At 42.8% G+C, this 24,000-nt stretch overlaps 1 protein-coding gene across 1 annotated transcript in view; it reads left to right on the top strand.

Moving 5' to 3' along the window:
* The window catches only part of csmd3b (CUB and Sushi multiple domains 3b), a gene marked incomplete at both ends in the record, with an annotated part of 797,030 nt that overhangs the window by 728,489 nt on the left and 44,541 nt on the right, over positions 1–24,000 (top strand). The window contains 8 exon segments of the mRNA XM_080735998.1: positions 4,473–4,661; positions 8,331–8,516; positions 9,079–9,273; positions 11,778–11,951; positions 14,324–14,497; positions 20,931–21,116; positions 22,386–22,571; positions 23,241–23,414. Coding sequence (XP_080592124.1) covers positions 4,473–4,661; positions 8,331–8,516; positions 9,079–9,273; positions 11,778–11,951; positions 14,324–14,497; positions 20,931–21,116; positions 22,386–22,571; positions 23,241–23,414 — 1,464 coding nt within the window.

Genomic DNA, 24,000 nt, shown 5'->3' with positions numbered 1-24,000 from the left:
AAAGGTTGTTCCACAGAGCAAAGTCATGGTGAGAAAGTAGGACAGTGACTAAAATCAGGCCACAACCATCAGTCTCTGACTGAGAAACTGACGGCAGAAGAACAAGCTGAATAATGAAACGGTGTATTATCTATCAGTGATGTCAGCTCATGTTGTGTGTTCGGCTCACCACCGTTTTTTTTTTTTTGTTTTTGTTTTTTTGTGTCTCTGCATTCGTACCATATCGTCTTTCCTCTGTCTGTCTCTGAAAAAAGTCCTCATGATCATTAATGTGCACAGCAAAATCCCCAGCGACAGTTTAACTCGGGGTGGGTCGTTTTATGCACTCTCTTGGTTAAATGAACTGCGGATGTTGTTGTGGTGTGTCCATTTGTTGAAGGGTTTCCTGTGTACACAGTTCTTTCAGCCATTCTTTGCATGCTAGGGCATTAACGACTTGTGATTTTTGCAAGTCGACTCGACTCTGTAAAAAGTTGAGTTGAAGTCGACTTTATCGTTTGATGACGTCATCATCACATCACACACGACCCCCCAATTATTTTGGGGGCCCCCAGATGATTAACTTAATGTGAAACATTGTTTTCTTATTCAACTGTAAACAAACCAACATAAAGCTTAAGTGTATATAGAGGGTATCTTCACATTCCTAAAGTGACAATTTAAGGACTTTTTAATACCTCTAAAAATGACAAATTAAACGTTGTCCAAATTGTCAAATATATAGGCAGAAATTGTGAAAATAGACGATCTACATGCGCATCAGCATGTAGATCTGCTCTGTTCACAATAGAAAGTATTATTATAACTTTTTTTCAACTTCGACTTTTGACTTTCTCTGGTGGGACTCTTCTACCACTGCATTTTGGGGAGAGGAGGGGGGTCACCCATTCACTTTCCTTACCATGTTCTCTGTGTTTTGAAATGGCGAGCCTCTGGAGACAAGCTGAGGATTTCTGAAGACCACTGCGACCTTGCTGTTTCTGTGACAAGAAGGTTGCTACAGTACAGGGGTTTTCAAAGTGGGTGACGGGGCACCCTGGGGTGCCGCGATGCCAGTCCAGGGGTGCCGCAAGATAATTTGATAATATTTGAAAATCATCAATATCACTACATCAATATCACTTCACTATGCTTAGTAAAACAGACCTGATTTGCACTGTACTTGATGAGTTCTTTTTCCATCTACGACAACTCTTCACCAAAAATAGCAGATCTACAAGCTCACAACGCGTCACGTTGTGACGCGTTTTGAGCTTGTAGACCGGCTATTTTTGGTGAACCCTCCCCCCAGAATAGGCATGCTGGGGTTCAAGTGGTCAAGTATAGCGTTATTTTCAGTCAGTTCTGATGGAAACAGATATTTCTCCAATAGTGTAATTCAGGGGTGCCGTGGATGAAAACGTTATTTACAGGGGTGCCCTGAGTCAAAAAAGTTTGAAAACCCCCTGCTACAGTAGTTTGGACTCCAGATGCAAGAGTTCGCAGTGGCGTTGTGCTCTTTGAGCAAAGGGAACGCAACGTTTCTTTGTGTGAAGTAATGCCGTTGCCTGCTCTGACTCTTTAGCGTCAGATCAAATATCCCAGACAAGGCTAATCAGATGAGAAATTATCATTGATTTAGTTGGCTTTCATACAACAAACACATTCATATACTGAAGGGGAAAGAGGTGATGGGCCGCAAGACCTGCCAAAACACATTATAGTTTAATCCTCGTCGAAAGTAAAAGTGGGGGATCAATATTTTGTGCCCAGGAAACTTTCCATCTGTCCTTGTTTGGCCAATGTTTTAATCCCCCTGTAATCTCATTTCAGGGAGATGTCACATTTTAGATACCTGCATGAATAATGTATGTCCATATGCTTGAAGCACAATTTGTCACATATATTGTCACATTACAGATTTTTTAAAACAGACGTGCTCGAAACAGTTAAGTCTGTTCTGAACGTGTCTAAACTTGTGTCCTTATTGCAAGTCATTGTATTGTCAGTAAGCTTGCTAGCATGACTTTGTCATCTGCTTCAAGCTTGCTAGCACAACTTTTGTCATCAATACGTTACAAAAATGTGACACTTCGATACTACCTGTGTGGGTTTAAACTCCCCGTTTAGAATGCAAATTTTGTCGGTATTTTGGAGACAATGACAAGGCTCACTAACTCACTAACCAGCTCTATTAATAAACGTGATGCACTTGTCAGACAGTATTCACTCAGTCTGTGAACATTAGTAACAGCTCATTGTTTCGGGTTGCTGCAGTCAACACATGCTCGCTCCCGCGTCGACAGAAACTGACTCTTGGAATCAGGCAAATCCGCTGGTGCAATTTGTTTTTGTACCAAATGGACCTGTAAAGCTACGCTCAAACCTGGATTGTTCGAGCGGCGCGATTACATACAAAGTCAATACAAAGACGAGACGGCGATGCGAACAGGGCGGCACGAACGGTGTGAACGGTTGCTTCTGTATCTTCGGCAGTGGCGTCAGTTCAGCAAAAGCTAGGGTATGGCAAAGATGGGAGTCCTCATGGAAAAGAGGCATTACATTTTGTACAACACGGTTCTATTGTGAAAATAGCAGATCTACATGCTCACAACGCCTCGCGCTGCGAGGCGTTGTGAGCATGTAGATCGGCTATTTTCACAATGTCTGAAAAAAAGAGGCGTTGTGAGCATGTAGATCGGCTATTTTCACAATGTCTGAAAAAAGAGGCGTTGTGAGCATGTAGATCGGCTATTTTCACAATGTCTGAAAAAAATGATTTTTGTCAGCTTTTTACACAGGTTTCTACGGTTTCTTGGGCTGGATATGGCAGCCTGGAACGGTTGTTCAAGTGCAGCTAAACTTGACATGTTAGTAAACGTGTTCCGCAGGTGTTAAAGGGACCTTTTGCATTTGTAGTTATTTTACTGTAATTTAACAACATAATAACCAGCACAGATAGAAAAAGAGACATTCATGGATTTATATTTAAAAGTAACTTTTATTCTCTCCTCTGGACCCAGGGTATGGCAGCTGCATACCCCTGCCATACCCAATTGACACCCCTGATCTTCGGCCCACTTGAAAAAATCCAACTGAAGCGACCTTCGCTTCCCCCCACTCCAGCCATCGCGTCCTGACAGCCAGTCATCGTTGATGTCGGAAATGTTGTTGGTGTTTGGTGTTGGGACTCTTTTTTTTTTACGGGTGTTTTTGACTCGCGACCAAAGTGAAACGATAGAATCGACTAGAATAGAAGAAATAGCTTCAGGTTTGAACACAGCTTAGGGTCCATTTAAAACCCCCTATAGGAATTGTTAAATAGAACCGTTAAGGAATCGGGCCGTTAAGAGGCAATAGTTCAAATCCTAAAGGATCCCAACCCTGGCCGGAAGCGGACTTGAACCCCATAACGCGTGCCCAAGCGCGTCCACCGAGCAGTGTGACGTCCACTTCTACCAACTCAGCATGTCCAAATCTTTCACTTTTCAGGATATGGAAAAAAAGAGCCTTATGTTCCGATGGATCCAATGTAGTTATTAAGTCACAATACTTTTCATTATTTAAATATTAATGCAAGCCACAGACTGACTTAACCGCCAGTGTGGAACTCTTGTATGATGAAATGGGCAGTGGAGTGTTAAATTACACAAAAATCCAAGCAACTTTAAAATATGGAGATACAAGATTTCTAGCCCCGAAAAGCTACAATGTGCTATTGCAAGGGTCTTCAACAGGGGGTCCGGGACCCCAAGGGGATTCTCAGAGTTACTACAGGGGGTCCTCCAAATCTTTGAATGATAGAAACCTTTTTCTCCTTTGTTATATTAACCACTTGAACCCTACCCACTGAGCATGCCGTCTAAAAGTGGTCTAATAGACGTATAGATTTGAAAGTTTTTTAGTTGTCTAAACTTAGACTAGACAACTAATAGACTTCTAATAGTCGTCTAAATGTAGACCGTCTATATTTAGACGACTATTAGAAGTCTATTAGTCGTCTAGTCTAAGTTTAGACAACTAAAAAACGTTCAAATCTATACGTCTATTAGACCACTTTTAGACGGCGTGCTCAGTGGGTAGCGTCCATAAACTTTAGCCAAAAATAACAGATCTACAAGTGAGCTTGTAGATCGGCTATTTTCGGCAAAGAGGTTTGGTTTAGAGGCGAAAAAGAGCCGACTAAGTACTGAATGAAAGGTCAAGTTTATTAAGTATGGATGGTTCAAGTAGTTAAATATCAGAAAAATACATCATGGATATGAATCCAAAATACACTAATGATTGTGCTGTCAAATAATGAAACTATATGGAATCTATGAAGAGGTTGTGGGGGTCCCTGCTTCATCTCTCTCTCAACTAAGGGGTCCTTGGCCTGAACACGTTGAAGACCCCTGTACTATAGGGAGAGAATGTGTTGTTGTGGTACTAGAAAACCTCTAGCGGCTGCCAGTTCTCTGAGGGTTTGTGTGTTGTTGTTGTTGTGCCTCCAGCGCTGTACTGCTCCACCCCAGACTCTCCCCTCCACGGCTCCATCTCCTCCCAGACAGGAGGTCATGTCAACAGCGTGGTGCGCTGGGCCTGCGACCGCGGCTACCGGCTCCTCGGCAATGCCACGGGAACCTGCCGCCGCACCCGACTGGGAAACCACGCCTGGGACTCGGCTGTACCGGCCTGCCAGGGTGCGTGTGTGTGTGTGTGTGTGTGTGTGTGTGTGTGTGTGTGTGTGTGTGTGTGTGTGTGTGTGTGTGTGTGTGTGTGTGTGTGTGTGTGTGTGTGTGTGTGTGTGTGTGTGTGTGTGTGTGTGTGTGTGTGTGTGTGTGTGTGTGTGTGTGTGTGTGTGTTGAAAGTTTTTTTTGAACAGCACTATTCTTTGTATGTGTCAACAAAATCTTGTCATTTTGACTAGATGTAAACCATTTCCTACCTCACCTTTTCCATGCGTTTGTGTGTCGTGGTCGTCATATGAAATGAATATCTGGGCCAGATTGCCAGGTCACTACCTAAAATTGGTCTGGTGGTACAGGTCTAATGAAATTAAATGAAATTCATTGATTGAACAATGCAATAGTCCCAGAAAGGCTAAATAACGACAACACTAGGACTACCGTTACAAAAATAAATGTATTTCACAGCAGTGCTGGAGCCAATATTGTCTCCTCATTCCTCACACAATTTAGGGAATCGGAGCACTCAGAAAGTAGGTCTACAAGCACAATGATAGGATTGATGAATGACTCTGACCACTAAGAGATACTGCTAAAATCTACAAAATAATAGCCAAATTAAAACCACTTTAATAAACCCTATTAAATAGTTGACCGTCATCCCTAAGGGCTCTTTACTAAGCCTGCCCCCTTTTCTCCCTCTAAACCAAATCTCCCTGTGAAAAATACTAATATTAAAAAACATATTTTTCTTTAATCCACAAAAATATTTGTTTTCATTGTGATACTGATTACTTTAGTTCTTATTGATCCAAGCCAGAAAACAATCGATTAATAGAGAGGGGGGGAAAAAATAGGGTTGAAAGTTCTATTTACAACCACAATAACCAAGCAAGGCCGAAGCGAAGTGATGTGTTTTGTCTATCTATCCTGCTCTCCATTCAGTACCGGCGGCAGTGCTGCGCAGCCCCATGCAAATAACCTAAATTTATATCTGTCCCTGACATGCCAAAACAGCAGAAATAGAAAACCAGCTCGATTCTGTCTGTACGTTTTCTCAGTGGACTTAAGCCTCACGGTGTGTTTGCTCCAACTTCCTGAGTAAGCGATCCTTTCCAAGTCTTCAAATTACCCTCCAAATTACTACTTCAGAGAAGGTGTTTTCATTGCTGTCGTCTCTGTGACACTTGTATCTCGGCCAATATTTCTGTTGTTTTTGCAATTTTTCTATAGGGTACATAAAACCGAAACTGTGTGTGCGTGTTGGGGGGGGGGGGGGGGGGGGGGTCTATAAAATAGAACTGAGGGGGCAAAGCCCCCGCTTGCCCCCTCGTGGCGGTGGGCCTGCAATGCGGGGACACAAAAAAAAAGAACTGCTTCAGCAATGGCGTTAACCTTCTGTCGCTCGTCTCTGTTGCAAAGTAGCCCTTTTATCGGACATGCAGTAATCCATCATGTCACAGGAGTACAGTTCAATGAAATGATGAAAAATTCATGTCTCACCTCCTCTTTTTCTTACTTCCTCCTGCGAACATAAATACCACTCTGGAGCTCTTAGGTGGTACCAAGCCAGCCAGCAATGTCACCAGCAGAGAAAATATGGACGACTGCTGTGTGACATGTAGCCTTAAAGCCAGTGTATTTAAAGTCCCTATAGAGCAAAATGTTTGGCAAGATGGATATCTTTTCCTTGCAAACAGCCTAATAGGCGACCAAAAAAACCATAAAACCGCCATACAAGCTTCGTATAGAATTCACAATTTCCACTGGGACTGTCATCTATATTCTTCATGGTGCCACTGTGGAGTTGTCCTGTCAAAGCTTGTTGTCACTGAATGCTACACCTGCTATTGCACATTCATTTTCTACCCAGAACACTTAGATCTGTTGGTTTTCAGACACATAGGCCCTGTAGACAGGGAAAAGAGGGCTTTATGAGATGGGGTTTCTTATTTATATGTGAAATATAACTTGAACATGCTTCAAATACTGTATTATTTACGTCAGTGTTTAATTATTAAATACAGACACAAAGGATGTGCCAATCATACCCAGATAATCAGAACACAGAATAGGAGAATTACCTAAATCTACCAGAATAATAAATCTACCGCAAAAAAAAAGCAATTAACATTTTAGGTACGCTCTCATCCAGTGCACAAAGAATCCTAGTCAACCAACTGCAGGGTAAATGGTCGAGTAATTAGAGTGCTCTAACAAAAAACAGAATGTGCTATTGTGCTACAAAGAAACCAGCATAGCAGGTAAACATCAAACCCTAATATTTACTTCATGTTAAAGCATCGTTGATCAAAGCACAGTGGAAGCTTGCTAAAACGGTCCTATAATCAAAGTATCTCAGAGTGCGCGTGTGGGCTGATAAAACAGCGATGCATCCCCATTCCCCAGACCCCGCAATGACACATTAGAGCAGTTTTAACACCAGACTACTGTGCATGTGTCCGCGCGTGCTGCTCTGCGTGTCCGATTAAAGCTAACCAGTGTGTGATACGACCCCCGCGGAAGCGTTTCTTGCTGAGTGGCCAGAGTGGCCAAGTGGGCGTACGTGTAGTGGACATGCGCGGCGGGCGGGCATGGTGCATAGCCAAGGCGAAACAGATTATCAAGGACACTAAGCATCCAGCCACAATCTGTTCACGCTGCTACCATCAGGAAGCTGATACCAGGGGTGTCGCACCAAATCCGGGGCCCTGGGTACAAGGATTCACTGCGGGCCCCCCATCAATGTTCTTCATAGGAAGAGGGGGTTTAACCCCTTTAGACTGGGAACGCATTATTACGCCTTATTTTGTGCGTTAACTATTGAAACATAACAGATATATAAGCTTGCAGCGCGGCACCGTGTAGATCTGCTATTTTTGAAAAATTTGTGCAAGTCTTTCCTTCTAAGGTTTTTTGAAGAACCTATGTTTCTATGTCAATGGTGCTCAAACTTTTTCATGTCAAGGACTCCCAAAATTATATGAATTTGGCCATGGACCTCTTATCTTAAAATATTTAGTTCCAGGGACCGCCCAGAAGATTTTAGTTACAAAATGTTTGCTTGAAAAATACACCCTTTGTCAAGTCCCACCCGTTGTCCCGCCCCCCTTCACACCCATTGGTTGCTGTGTCTTGGTGGGACACTCCATCTACTACCATTTTAATTCAGTTGCTTCGTATTGTTATTCTGTGTGTTCAATTCTAATTAAAATGGAGCTGCTCAGTGGCAGTATAGTGATATATTTTAAATGTTTTTATTTCTCCAAAAATTATGTTTTAGCAAATTCAACATACAAAAGGCAGAAACCACGACGGGACAAGGCAGATAGAGCCTGCTGGTTGGTCAGTCAGGGACCAACCAGAAGGCTAACAAAAGGGTGAATTGTCAAATGGCTCTAGTACTGTGCAGCTGACATGCTTGTCCAAACCTCCAGCTACAAAATAAATTTAAAACTTGATCACTAAGAAAATTTAAAAAATATATGTATTTTTACTTTAATAATGTAACTGCAGTCGAAGGAAACTTTCACAAAATTATTTCACCAACTCCACTATACATGGTGTAAACATAATGATGTGGGCTATAATGTTTAAGGGGAATTAGATTTTCTGATGGGCACAGTTGGCCTCTGTTAGCATCTGTGTCAGTCTTACTAACCAACATGTGTCCTTGTCTTCCAGCTGTGTCATGCGGGGCACCCAAAGCGCCAACGAACGGCGGAGTCTTAACGGCGGACTACTCTGTCGGAACGCGGGTGGCTTATTTTTGTAACGACGGCTATAGACTCTCCAGTAAAGAGCTGACTTCAGCCATATGTCAGCCCGACGGGACCTGGAGTAACCACAATAAAATACCCAGATGTTCCGGTTAGTAACACGTGTGCATGTCAGCATTATGTGCAGCTTGTAGACATACAGTACTCCTTTTACCACATGATCAAAGTTGCATGTCAGCTCACTTTTAGGTACAGTAGGTTGTGTGAAAGTAGCCACAACACCCTTAAAGGGATAGTTCTACCCCCCAAACAATCTCACCCTATGGAGACTTGAATTCACTTTTTTTCTGTCGCATTCCTAAGCCAATCATTTCATGACCATATTCCCTATGTAGGCACAAAGAGCATGCTTTGTTCCCTCGGGAGACACAAAATGTCTCCTCAAATTATTGACTTAGGAATGCAACAAAAAACAAAAAGAAATATCCATGAATTCAAGTCTCCATGGGCTGAGTAATAAAAATAAAAAAGGTCATTTTGGGGATCAACTATACCTTTAAACATTATACATCAACATGAACTTCCAAAGATCCACCGACCCTGTCTCACATTGCATTAGTTCTAAGTCCTGCATACACACCTCTCTCAATCACTCTCAATCCCCCCTGCCCCCCCCCCACCCTCCTCTATCTCTCTGTCTCGCCCCCAAACAGTGGTTGTGTGTCCAAGCATCGGTTCCTTCTCCTTGGAGCACGGCCGGTGGAGAATCGTCAACGGCTCCCACTACGAGTACAGAACTCGCATCGTGTTCACCTGCGATCCGGGCTACTACCGATTAGGTCCCGCCCACATCCAGTGCCTGGCCACTGGCGTGTGGAGCTGGAGGAACGAGAGGCCACATTGTCAGAGTGAGTGACGGTGATGACAACCAACCAATGTGGTTGCTGCTCAGATGTGTTTTGTTTAACCCATTTAGGCCAAGAATTGTTTAATGCTTTAACTATTGAAAAATAGCAGATCTACCAGCTAACTAAGTGCGGCAATCGGTGCCGCACTTAGTTAAAGCATAAAATAATGGTTAAAGTGGTTCAAATCTAAATTGACACAGATTTGTTCAGGCCTAAATGGAGTATGTCTGTGTTTTGTTGGGATATTCATAATATCATTGTTGAAAATGAATTGTAACAACTGATAATTGTATTGAAAAACTGGGACAAATCACAGTTGCCATTTTTCCATTGATTTGCCTGCTATCGGCATGGCCAAACCATGACATCCTTTTTGGCTGGACTTGCACCACATGCGCATGAATGTCACTGACTGACTGATTAACTTGACTGAGTCAGCCACTGAGATGGGAAGTTACAGCATTGGTCAGCCAGTTGGCCTAACAATGACATAGCAAATCACAGAGCAATAATCTCTCCAAAAAGCTAAAAGCTTGTACTGGTGGCTTGCCTGGAAACAATCTCTATTTCCCTGATACAGTCCAACAAAAACAGTTTCTGGTTAAACTTTAAGCCAGAAATAAGCCATGCAGTTGCTCAATCTTGATTAATTTCAGTCTTTATTAGTAATATACCAATGCTTGCTTGGCTTCAGTCAGGAGTCAGGACAAGTCATGGATTGAATGAAACTAGTTTTTGAATGTACAGAATATGAAATGAGCAATACATGTATTTTTGGTTTGATGATGAGTGGATCTGCTTATAGGTACTCTGATGTAGAACACAACATCTGCCCTTAGAACATGAAAGCAGATTTAAAACAACAGGTGGTAGCTTACTAGCTGGGGTGGTGGAGGGTGAGCAGCGATCTAAAAGGAGCAGTAACTGCAGTAAGCAGCAACATACAGCAAGCAGGAATGAGCAATGCAAAAGTTCCCCATTTAAATAGACTGCTCTAGTATTCGTTGATTATTGTTGAGTACCAATGGTTAACCATTAGTCTTGTGTTTCCAGACGTTTGCCTCCCACAAAAAACTGCTGCTTTGTGAATCCACTGTTTCAAATTAAAGGCCTTCCGGCATATACTGTATATACTATATATATATACACAGTGTATATATATATATATATATATATATATATATATATATATATATATATATATATATAAAGGTATATAACACTTTACACTGTGACATACAGTATATGTATTCATTGAAAAGGTCGAGGATAGCACACCAAAAGTTAAGAGATGACTTATTTCCATTCGAGCCATATAGCAGGTTTTGACCGAGCCTTGTTAAAGGGATTCCTTCACATTCAGAATGTGTCTCGTTGGTCTAAAAGTGATTCACTGACATTTTGAAATTGAGCCTGGTGTTTCTCATTACCCAAGATTTGTCTCTTTAAGCTTGAATAAAGAAAAGAAAAAGCATTCAGCATTGGGCAACTCAGCTTTCTTGAAAAAACTGGTTTTATTTCTTGCATTGGGAGTATCATTAAGTGTGCGTGTGTTCGTACGTGTTTGTGCATTCCCGTTGCATATCGGTGTCTGGCGGAAACCTTGTATCTCAATCTTTCAACCTTTTCCTGAACAGTCAGTCTGTTGGACATACATGGTTTCGACATGACAGCGACGATATGTGACAGCGACAATATGTGTGCAGTTCACGTGCTTGTTGTTCCTGAGTTGAGGCCGAGGACAAAGGGTGTCCGTCAGGGCGCCAGGGGCGTCACACCAAATTCTGGGCCCTGGGTACAAGGATTCACTGCGGGCCCCCCATGAATGTTAACTATTGAAAAATAGCAGATATACAAGCTCACAGCGCGGCACCGAGTGCCGCGCTGCGAACTTGTATATCTGCTATTTTTGAAAAATCGTGAAAATGTGTGCAAGAAACCTATGTCAAGGACCCCCAAGATGATATGTATTTGGCCACGGACCCCCATCTCAAAATATTTAGTTCCAGGGACCCCCCAGAAGCAAAATTTGAGTTAGAAATGTTCGCTTAAAAAATACATATATTCAAAGATTTTCACACATTTTCACAACTTTTATAAAAATAGCAGATCTACAAGTTCGCAGCGCGGAGCTCGGTGCCGCGCCGTGAGCTTGTATATCTGCTATTTTTCAATAGCTAAAGTATAAAATAATTAAGGCCCCTCCACCACCTTGGGCCCTAGTAACTCAGTCCCACTTTCCTACCCCTTGTGACGCCCCTGCAGGGCTCCATCAGCTCTGGAATGATCTGCCTGAGGAGCTCAGGCTGCTAAATGAATTCCTTCTTTTTAAATCACTTCTTTTAACATACTTTAATCAAAAGGCCTTCCCCTAATTGAACCTTTTGAAATCGTATTGTTTGATTCTAATAAATAATTATCCTTGTCTTTTTGTGTGTGTGTGTGTGTGCATGCATGCGTGTGTGCATGCATGCGTGTGTGCGTGCGCGCTGTGTGTGTTTCAGTAATCTCCTGTGGTGACCTGCCATCCCCTCCCAGTGGGAGGAAGATCGGTACACAGACCACCTTCGGCGCGACAGCAATCTTCACATGTGAGCCTGGCTTCATGCTGGTGGGGTCAGCCGTCAGGGAGTGCCTGTCATCTGGCCTGTGGAGCGGAACCGAAACAAGATGTTTAGGTACAAAGACGCTGATAATGGTCTGGAGTCATTTAGGCTCGTACAAAGTCAAAGTTTTGCATACAGTAAAGTACACACACACACATGCTCAAACACAGACACATACAAAGCATTTTAACCCTCTAAGGCCCACTGTTGTAATATTACAACGTTTGTATTTTATCCAAAAAAAGGTTTAAATAATTGTATTTTAGCTCCCCCTACCACCTAAACATCACCATTGGATTCTATTGTTTAGTATTACAATGCCATTGGCCACAACATTTGCATATAAATACCCCCCACAGGGGCTGACATTCACACCCGCCACACCCGCTGACATTCCAGAGTTTTGACGAACAACATCTCACTTTTTCATGGAAGCTATTCCTCACAAAAACATAAGTAAAATGCCTGTACTATTTTTTTGGGTGATCATCAGAATGTCTAGAACATGTACATATGTTATTATTGTGAAAAATATCCCCCATATGTAAATTAGAGCATGATTTATGATTTATGATTTATGGCTATAAAACCTTACAAAAACATTTTTTTGAAAAAAACATTACATTTTCCTCTTATTAGGACTCCTACAACACCATCTGATTTTTTTCAATTTTTTATTTCAAGTATTTCTATATTTGGGCCTTAGAGGGTTTTAAAGACATTTTGCCATGATTTTTCCCCCCTACAATAATCGTCTGGTATTATGATTATACTTGGAGGAAGGTTATTTTTTTTCAAAAAAGTGTACAGAAAGTGTTAAAACTATGTTTTTTATGTGGCCACACCCAAGTTAGCCACACCCACATTGTTGTTGAATGGTAAAAAGGGGAGGGGATGATATTATGATGTCATGATATCAGTGTATTTCAGTTGGGCCTTTTGACTCAGAGGCTTTCAGGATGTGACCAGAAATATACAGGGAAGGCAGATTTGCAGGGAAGGCAAATGTGCACATTATAACCACAGCTGGGGGTCTTTTAGAGTAATGTTAACTCCATAGATAGACACATACAAAACAGAAAAAGTACAAAACTATGCCACCACCTCTTTAAAGATGATTAATGAATGGAGAATTTGGATACATTATATATAGGTATGATTATTTACCTATTAATTCATGAAACCTGTGTACTGTATGTCTATCTGTCCCGGCATAACCCGGGTGTGGCCTGACCGAAACAGTCTCAAACTTGGAGTGTGTCCTCCATATATGAATATATTTAACCCATTTAGGCCTAGAATTATTGAATGCTTTAACCAGTGAAAAATAGCAGATATACAAGCTCACAGCGCGGCACCAAGTGCCGCGCTGCGAGCTTGTAGATCTGCTATTTTTGAAAAAGTCGTGAAAATGTGTGCAAATCTTTGAATATATGTATTTTCAAAGCGAACGTTTGTAACTCAAATTTTGCTTCTGGGTGGTCCCTGGAACTAGATATTTTGAAATGGGGGTCCGTGGCCAAATAAATATCATTTTGGGGGTCCTTCACATGTAGTCTCTCAAGAACAGACTAACTGAGCTCCAGTTAAGTGAAAAGGACCTTTTCTTTGACGATGGCTGGCCAGATTGCTGACATAGAAACATACGTTTTAAAAAAAAAACCTTAGAAGGATTCAAAAGACACTTATAGAATCGGGTCAAAATTCTAATTTTCACGATTTTTCAAAAATAGCAGATCTACAAGCTCGCTGCGCGGCACTCGGAGTTGTAGAACAGAGTTGTAGAACACCTGCAGCAGTTGAAGTTTGTTCCACATATTTGGTGCACAGCATGTTGTGTGCTCATTTATAATGAAAGGCCTCTAATCCAACCGTGCAGTACATGCCCAATCATGCACACATTCACAAATGCTGTTGTCAGAGATAAGGATAGGTAGACAGTGCAGTAAATACATGGTACGGAGGTGAAGCTTAAGGGATTTTCCCTCTGCCGTGGATTTACAGTGCATTTTGAATGCAAAACTCTGGATGGCGTGTTCATTTTTTCTCATACAAGAGCTTAGTAACAAGACAAATATATAGATATATATTCTTTTGCTATGCAAGTTGATTGGGCCTCATAAGCAGGGGCATCAACAGTTTGAAAAATCATGAAATGAACTATTAACCTTTTTGTGCATGGGGGTGGGGCTCTTTAAGAATATCTTCTCAGAATTGGGGAAGGGGGCTTTTATATTTTAACTAAATATATTAAATTCAAAACAGTGCTTTAGACTAGAGTACTCCAGAATGCACCGGCGAACCATCATGATTGACAATCGACAAGTCTATGGATGGATGTTTAAATTGTCTCTGAAATGTAACCCTGTTTAAAAAGTCACTGTGTCAAAGTTACTTCTTGTGTATATCACCACGTCATTTAACACGGCTTCTCTCTCTTCCAGCCGGACACTGTGGTATCCCGGAAACCATCGTGAATGGACAGGTCATCGGAGAGAACTTTGGTTACCGGGATACGGTCGTGTACCAATGCTTGCCCGGCTTCAGGCTGATTGGCTCGTCCGTTCGCATCTGTCTCCAGGACAACCAGTGGTCCGGCCAGCTACCTGTCTGCATACGTAAGAATATACATCTGTCTGTCTGTCTGTCTGTCTGTCTGTCTGTCTGTCTGTCTGTCTGTCTGTCTGTCTGTCGGGGCCGGGAGTAACACCAACTGAGAATATTGCATTTGTGTCTGACAGAATAGATGAGAGTCGGCGCAGGCGGGGACGTCTCGGCTGTACCGACCCAATTCCTCCAGAATGTTATGATCAATTGTGTCAAAGGCTTAACGTAAGCAGCGCTAACACTAGAGCTGTCGCCAGAGTTCTTCACACTTTCAGGAGAACATTAGTAGTGCATACATACATAAATATCTTTGAAGAGTTTTGGTGCAGTTCAGCTGAGTTCAAGTGTGTCTATGACCGCTACCTCTGCATTGTCACTCTATTCTACCAAATTATGGAGATGTAAATGATAAAGTAGGTTGAATCCTCTTACTCAATGTGCTATATACTGTATCTATCCATCTGGATAGTATCGGTGTGATTTGTTCAGGTTTTTACATTTTTACCAATAGATGTAATGGCATTGGGTTTGTGGCACTCAAACCACAGAATGTTTCCATTTGAAAAGCTTGGCAGCAAAGTCTCTTCACAGAAATGATGTAATGATGCTGGCTGCTGAAAATAATGCACAGACCTAGCTGTGAACAGTTTCGTAGAGAACTATTTTCTACCCAAGTATATCCTACACAGTGAAATCCACAGTGTTTGTTCAATACACCAAATGGACAGGTCATATCTTGTACACAGTGAAGTTAACACTCTTATTGCGACCAAAGGTCGCAGTTTACCATGAGAAATGTCACAGCTTGTCTCCGTGTGTGTACACATTTTACAGGCTATGGGTTGGTTCCCTTGACACATCACTGTGACATCACATGTGATATCACAGGTGACAGGGGCGGCTGTGGCTCAGGAAGTAGAGCGGGTTGGCCAATGGGTCGGCGGTTCACATCCCGGCTACTCCTGTCTACATGTCGAAGTGTCCTTGGGCAAGACACTGAACCCTGCGTTGCCTCCAATGGTGTTAGCTTGTCAGTTGCCACCATTGGTGTGTGAATGTGGGAAGTGAGGACGCTGGCGTTGACTGTTCGCCGCTTCACCTCCCAACGTATGAATGAATGGACCATTGTAAAAGCGCTTTGAGTTCGCAAATGCAATCCATTATTATTATTATCATTACATAACCTATGTAAAAGTCCATATATGGGTATTCCCCAGAATCCCTGGCCAAGACATGGCCCATATCTAGGTGGCTGGTTCAGTTAGGGATCTCCACAGAATCCCTTTTATGCCCATATATGGAGATCCCTCATGTCATCAATATTAAGCCCATATCTAACAGGACTTCATATGGGAATGCCCATATGTGGAGTAAGACAACCCATATCTGTGCGGCTGGTTCAGACAGGGATCTACATGTATGGGCATAAAAGGGATGTACTATACAGTATACATACATGGATCTCCATATACTGTAGGCCTATGGGTCCGATATACGGCCAAGAATTGGCACGACCTCGCCCCAAAGGGCGAGGAGGCGTCTTACTAGTGCTACACATTCTACAGTGTAGCATAAAATAAACTGTGTTGTCAAGGAAACATGTCAGTACCTCAGATCTCTATAGAAAACAAACCACTACCGCTATTTTATAGATCAGTGGTATGGGAAACCTTCCAGTACCACAGATCTTTACAGGAAACAAACCACTACCACTAATCTATACATCACGGGTACAAGAAACGTGCCAGTATCAGATCTATACATGAGCATGAGTCGGAGGTAAAAAGAAAACAACAACAAAGAACAGGCCGTGATTAACTCTTATACCGCTTTGGACGTTCCTGTTCGCCCCAATTCTCAAGAGACCTCCGCGCCAATACGGCGCTCGTTCGTTCGTTCGTTTACCTTGTTGAAGCTGATGAGGGGTCGCGCCGCCGTGTACTGTAAACACATTTTCCGCGGTGATGGTGTAAAAAATCCATTATGCGTTAACATCAACGGAGACCAATTCACTTCCTTGTTGATTTCTCTGGCTGTGAGGCTCTGTGGCCAGTGACTGGTCTGAATGTACGGCAACACATAACAGGCAAATTCACATTCATTCTCGCATGACGCCGCCCTCTGCTGCCTGGCAGACCAAAGTGCACTATTGCACAATAAAAAAAAAAAAAAAAAAAAAATGTCTATCTATCTACTATAACGTCGCAAAGGTAAGCCGCTTTTTGATGGCACCAGACCCAATAAATAAATAAATAATCTGGCAGTAGGAGAGTTAATCTCTCAGTAGCCAGACGAATATCTAACATCTGAGGCATAACGGTAACATGTCCATAGGTCGAACTCCCTTTGGTCCGACCACCTAAACCTAACCTTAACCAAACCTCAGTAAAACTATGCCTAAACCCAACCCTCACCCTAACCCTAACCTCAGTAAAACTAACGATGGTGAGTAGCTAATCTGCCGACGCTGGTGAGTAGCTAACCTGCCGATACTGTTCGACCCAACGGGAGTTCGACCTATGGGGCAGTCCCCAGGCATAACTATTGAAAAGTGGTTTAACACATTGCCTGCCAAGGGTTAAAAAAAATCTATCTAAGAAATTTCAGGATTTTTACAAAAAATTAAAATGAAAAAAAAAAAAGAAATTAAACATTTTTTGGAAAAAAAAAAAACTCTCAGAAGATGTCCATTGCCCCCTTGCAGTTGGCAGAAAAATATAATCAACCCCAAGAAAAATCCATTTTTAGATTAACACACACAAACAATTACAGCATGTGAATGGCGGCCATTTTGGCGGCCATCTTGAAGAAGGTGTGCAGAAAGCTGATTACATGAATTATTTTTTTATATTTTTTTATCAGCATCACAGGCTGCCCAGAGAGCAGTGAACACATTGCTGTCTCATATATTAGTGAACAGTGCCCCCCAGTGGCCAAAAATGGTAAAATGTATAAACGTTTTTGGCAGGCAACAGCTGGGTGCCCAAAAAGAAAGAAAATACATGATAGCCATTTGTATTGACTAACACAAACCTCCTTAGACCAACCTCAGACTTTCCTACAATTTTCTTTTAATCTGGCAAAACACGGACATGTTGACTTGACCATGTCAGGCTAGGCTTTGATATTATGCTTACCTGCCTGCAAATAAAGTATGCCTATGCCATGACCATTCATACCCGGGTCACATCCACACAACACCACCTGTGCTCCTTTACCATACTGTAACATAACATGTGGGCTACACAGGAAATTGGGACGTCAGCCAGGAAGTGGTGTCGCAATCCAGTTCAATAAGGCCACACACTCCATGTGGGGATTTGAAGACGACATGGTGACAGCAGCCTTTTATGACAAATGACAAAGGCAGGGGGGGGAAAAGGATAAAGAATGAACATTATGATATTCTCCATTTACTGTAGGAGAACACAAAAGTAAGTAGCCTTGGGAATCAATGGTTGGTTCACTTCTCATGCAGCGTGGGGTTCAGCATCACACATTATCAGCGGATTTCTTAGCATGAGGCAGTATAATACAAGTACACCCCCTGGACATGACGCTAGCGTGTCTCAGGCACTCAGCATCAGACCTTGATGCTGAGTGCCTAGCAGGGGGGCATGGGGTACCTTTTTTATAGTCTTCTTTGGCATGACTCAGGTGGACATTGAACCCTGGCCTCCCAATCTCGACACTTTAACCACGAGGCCACTGAGCTGCAAGTAAATCATAACACCTTTTGTGTGTGCGTGCATGCGTCCGTCCATCCGTCCGTGCGTGTGTGGTTTCTGTGTGTTTGGTTGGGCTGTGCTGTGTTATCGAGGTTATTCATGCAGTAGTTATTGTGGGAAATTGTTTCGGAACCAAATTATACTGTAATTATGGAGATGAGAGGACCTTGTTCATTGGCACAAATGTAGAATGACGATGAGACTGTGTGTGTGTGTGTGTGTGTGTGTGTGTGTGTGTGTGTGTGTGTGTGTGTGTGTGTGTGTGTGTGTGTGTGTGTGTGTGTGTGTGTGTGTGTGTGTGTGTGTGTGTGTGTATGCTGCAGGGACTCACTCATCAACTGAATCTTCAAAAGACCTCTGCATCTCTCCCTCCTGCTTCACTACTCTCCTCCTCTCGTCCCCACTTGCTCTTCTTCTTCTTCTCCTCCTCCTCTTCTCATTTCCTCCATCTTGGTTTTTCCTACCCTTCTGTCCTCCACTCATCTCCCCTCCTCTGCTGTTAATGTCCTTTTCTTCTCTTTTCCCTCCGCCTGTTGTCTCTCTCTCACTCTCTCTCTCTCTCTCTCTCTCTCTCTCTCTCTCTCTCTCTCTCAGAGAGAGAGTCACAGAGAAAGAGTGTGTTCTGTACACACATGCATGCAAACACTGCCACTGGCCACAGTAAAGTACACATACACAGGGAGCATATGCATGTAAATACACAGACAGAAACAGGCAAACACAGATACACACACACACACACACACACACACACACACACACACACACACACACACACACACACACACACACACACACACACACACACACACACACACACACACACACAGTACTTATACGGCTTACAAGTAGACCAAATGAATAAACGACACTCCAGTGAAACAAAGACAATACTCATTGGACAGTTTGCCAAGATGTTGACCTTAGGCAAAACTGTGAGTAGGGTCTGTACTGTATAATAGAATAGCGAGTGTCTGGTGTTTTCACACATTATGAATGAAGACACTCCCAAAGATCCGGGGCAGTTCAGGTTCTCTAAGCACAGGATATCTGCACCAAATCTGATCCCAACGAACGAAATGATTGGCCTGCTACTGATGCGACGAGATTGTCTCCCAACATCTCTCTCCGGGCAGTCACGCGTGGAAGGCCTTGGTGGGATTTGATCCATGGCCAAAATGGATTCGTGTCTGTTTTGTTTTTCTGTTCATCTTTCGGGTTCATGTTTGCAGGTGTCTTCAACCAGAGATAAATCTTGCAGCATTGGATTTGTATAATTAGGTAGAAACAATTGGATTTGTTTGCATTTTAGCATCGCAAGACATCCTCAATGAGGCGATTTTGTTATGCAGCATGAATGCTCACCAGACACATCTGAGTCACATCTGTATGAAATTACCTGTCAATTATATCTAAATGACAGTAACAGCTGAGATAGCATTATTGCACACACACACATGACACAAACATTCATCAGTGACAGAGTTACATCTACATTATCTGTAATGACTACAATGGTATTGCCTGGGTGGCCGGTGGCTTGGCCAGTTAGTGCACACACAGGCCTTATGCTCCTTGTGAGCACGAGGACAGGGGTTTGAATCTGACCGTCTTGTCTCGCATGTCTCTTCTCTCTCTGCCTCTCAAACGGAGCATAAATGCCCAAAAACGAATTGTCTGATAACTGGGAGCATCCACGTTAGGGCAGCCTGGGTTTCCGAGGCTAACGTTAGGGTAACAGTTCAAATAATGGCAAGATAATTTTATTTTTGTAGCACATTTCAACAACAAGGCAATTCAAAGTAGTTGGGTGAGATTTGAGGATTCTTTTGAAAGTGATGCACCAATAACAGAACGCCTTCACAAGTGCTTGCCATGTTTTCATTACACAAGTCTCTTGGAAAAAATGTAATCTAGGTCTGATTATGACTAAAACCACACATGTCTAATCGGACAACAGGTTTACAGTACTCAATTTATGTATGCTTAATTTGAGTCTTTGCACCAGTGATGTAACATATTGGGCTACATATGCCATTGAATTGAATTTCTCCATATTCCCTTGCCAGTTCAAATTAAAGTACTGCCAGTTAAACAGCCGATCAGTTGATCATTCCAGTTAAATGGAGACAAGCTGTAAAAACAGAATAACCACCGGGATATCTTGTGTAAGAGAACATTGTCTTCATATTGATCACAACACCAGACTGCCTGGAAATGAGTCAATGAGTCTCATTTTGGCCCATTGTGTCTTTAATCAGTATGTGAGCGCATTTGCATACTGTACAGTATATGTGTGCTTGCCAGCACACTTTTCCTTTGGACAGAAACCAGCTTATTTTCTTAGGTAGATTACACGTTTGGTTTCTTCATAATTCAAACATCTCATTGACTTCAATCCCTGGTCCCCAACTGATATGTTTGCCACTTGACAATACCTTCTATGTTCCTTCGTGCCCAATTGATTTTTATGGCACGGCTTTGCAAGAGCTTAGCCATCTATGAGAGGGCCTGTTTGTCTTGTGTGTGTCTGTGTGTCACATTCACGTTGTATACATTTTGAAATAGATTATGTCATAGACGACTGGCGTCACAGATGACTGTTGTCACAAGCTGTCACATGTCACAAGATATAGGGTACTGTATTTTTCCCCACTTTGTCCAACTGTCACTCAACAATTTACTCTGTCTCCCTATCTCTCTCTCTCTCCTCCAGCCATCAGCTGTGGCCATCCTGGAAGTCCCATATATGGCCGTACGGTGGGCAACGGCTTCAACCTAAACGACGTGGTCAGCTTTGTGTGTAACCGCGGTTACGAAATGGAGGGCCCCGCACATGCTCAGTGCCAGGCCAACCGCCAGTGGAGCCACCCGCCCCCAACGTGTAAAGGTGGGGAGAAAAGTTAAGTCTGTTCCCCCCTAACATTACTTACCCCTTAATCTTCCATACCGCCTTAACCCCTCCTCCCTATTTACCCATAATGCCGAAACCCTATGGCTACGGTTACACATGCGTGACAACAAATGCATGCTGTTACGCCGTTGCATAGAGTTCATCAGTTTTTAACCCCACGAGTCGGCTTGTCAATGCACTGGACGAACCGGAATCTGCGCTCCTTTGCTTGCATAAAAATGGAAGGGAACAGCATGCGACTGTTTCAGTCATGCATGTGTGACCATGCCCTGTTATAACCTGTTATAACCCTTAACCTTAACTTGGCGAGAACACCTTCAGCTCCAGTCTCCGTTTTCCCCAAACCTGCTGGAACCTGATCCTGATGCTGCACTCGAACCTGCTTTTGCCATCATAACCCCAATGGCTAATTTCAACCTGAAAACACTTCTTTACAAACTAATGCCAGTAAGACTTCCTGATCGGGAGATAAGCGACCGTCAAACTTTAGAAGGCAATCGTAGCCAATCAGGAGGGAATATGGGAAATGAGACAGATTCGGATATGTACCGCTTTGAGTGATTTTAGGCCAAAATATGTTGGAGCAGTGTACACAAATGTGTTTTGCAAAAATCGGCCTCATGGTGGCACTAGAAGAGGGCCATGTGAGAAATCAGTCGGCACTATGCTGTAGTGTACTGTACGGTTACGTACTTCACTGCTGTAGGATTCAGGAAAATAATAATGGTTGTTGTTGTTTTTCTGAAATATACAAATTCTCATCCCAGTAATAAAGACGGCTTTTCTCACATGGGTACCATGTAAACATGGGCTAAGCAGGGGTGAGGCTTACAAGTATTACAAGTATTACAAGTCCAATTAGTAAGCTCATTGCTCAAAAATCACAGTGCCAGTGGGTCATACAAAATTCATAAAGGGAACACATGGTTAACAAGCAAAGGGAAAAAAAACAACAACCTTTCTAATAAGCAGTGGGACGGATCTGGGAAATTACAACATCCATCAGAACTAACCACTTAATTCCCTCCTAACTGTACTAATATGGTTGCAGCAATGAAGAACAGGTGTGTGTGGGAGATACAGTAACTCTCTCTGGTTTATACCAAATAACACATATCTCCCTGTTTGTGTAACTGTCTGTCTATGTGTGTGTGTTTGTTTTGTTACGTATCTCTCTCTCTCTCTCTCTCTCTCTCTCTCTCTCTCTCTCTCTCTCTCCCCCTCTCTCTGTGTCTCTCTGTCTCTGTCTCCGTATAGTGGTGAATTGTTCAGATCCAGGTATCCCGGCCAACTCCATCCGACAGAGTAAGATAGAGCACGGGAACTTCACCTTTGGAACCGTGGTGTTCTACGACTGTAATCCGGGCTACTATCTGTTTGGATCTCCAGTTCTGTCCTGCCAGCCTACGGGCCAGTGGGACAAACCTCTCCCAGAATGCATAGGTTGGCACCATCTCCCAAGTTTTGTACCGATTGTGTGATATCATCTAAAGATTGTGTTTGCAATATGTATCTCATTATTAATTATGCCAATAATTGGCCTTCAACGTTTTTTTGAACGGAGAGTAAAGGTCAGTATATCGTCGTGGAAACCTTGTATGTCCAAAACCGTTTGTTTTGTATTTAACATTTTAAAACAGCCAATCTACAAGCACAAACAGCCAATCTACAAGCACACAACGCCTCGCACCGCGAGGCGTTGTGTGCTTGTAGATTGGCTGTTTTCACTACTTTTGTGCGACGGCCTTGTATGATGAAGCAGGGCTTTGCTTTGCAAAAAAGTTTACAAATTTGAAACTTGGAGATACAAGGTTTCTGCCCAACAGTGACGATATATTTACACTGTATATTTATTTGAATAGAGCCTATTTAAACCAATTCTCAAAAGCACAGTACATCCTTCGCCTTGTCCCTTTCTATCTGTCTCCAACTCTATCCATCTATCTGTTTCTCTCTCTCTCTCTCCCTGCATCTCAGTAGTTGTAGACTTTAGACATCCCCCGCCCCTGCTGTTGAGCAGTGAGTAGTTTAAGCAGTATCCATCAATCTGTCATTGATTCACCTCTCTGTATTCCCCCTCCTCCCCCTCTCTCTCTCGATCTGTCTGTATAGTTGTAGACTGTGGTCACCCTGGCTCTCCTCCTAACGGCGTGCTGAGTGGAGAGAAGTTTACGTTCGGCTCAACGGTTCGATACTCGTGTCTGGGAGGGAGACAGCTGAAAGGGGAATCATCCCGGACCTGTCAGCTAAATGGCTTGTGGAGTTCCCCAATGCCCTTCTGCTCTGGTAACTATTCGAGCCTCTATTGAACACGCTTACTTTGAAATATCCACTTTACTGCAGGGGGGAGGAGTGGAGGGGAGGGACACTTGAAAGGAAGAGACATCTAGAAACCTGCCCAATCAATGGGCCTCGCCGCTCCGCTAGGGTACTTTATTAACCCCTCTATGGGGCAATGGAGGCATAGTTAGATAGATGGATGCAGGGCTGTCAGTTGAAAGGGATGAGGATCAGCCGCACAAATTTGTCCTTTGGGTCGGAAAATGATCTCAGTCTAATTTGACACTAGCTCACACTGGCTTGAACCCTTTTATGACTCATGGCTGCATGGCATATCTGTATGTTTGTCAAAGTATATATACAGCATAACTGTTTTATTTTCAACACTTTCTAAAGCACCGTTCCCACTGGGAACGATAACTATAAAGATAACTATAACTATATCTTTCACCATTAGGCTATATTTATTTATAGTTGGTGTGAACACTGTCATCCACTTGGCTTAGCACGATGTTAAAACTATGTTTTTATAGTTATAGTTATAGTTTTAGTGCTCAGTATTAATGGGCCTTAAGGAAGGAGGGAGCAAAGG

Source organism: Nannobrachium achirus, assembly GCF_963921795.1.
Source record: "Nannobrachium achirus genome assembly, chromosome: 10".
In the NCBI taxonomy this organism is placed as follows: Eukaryota; Metazoa; Chordata; class Actinopteri; order Myctophiformes; family Myctophidae; genus Nannobrachium; species Nannobrachium achirus.
The sequence above is the reverse complement of the archived record's forward strand: the minus strand, read 5'-3'. Positions and strand labels throughout refer to the sequence as shown.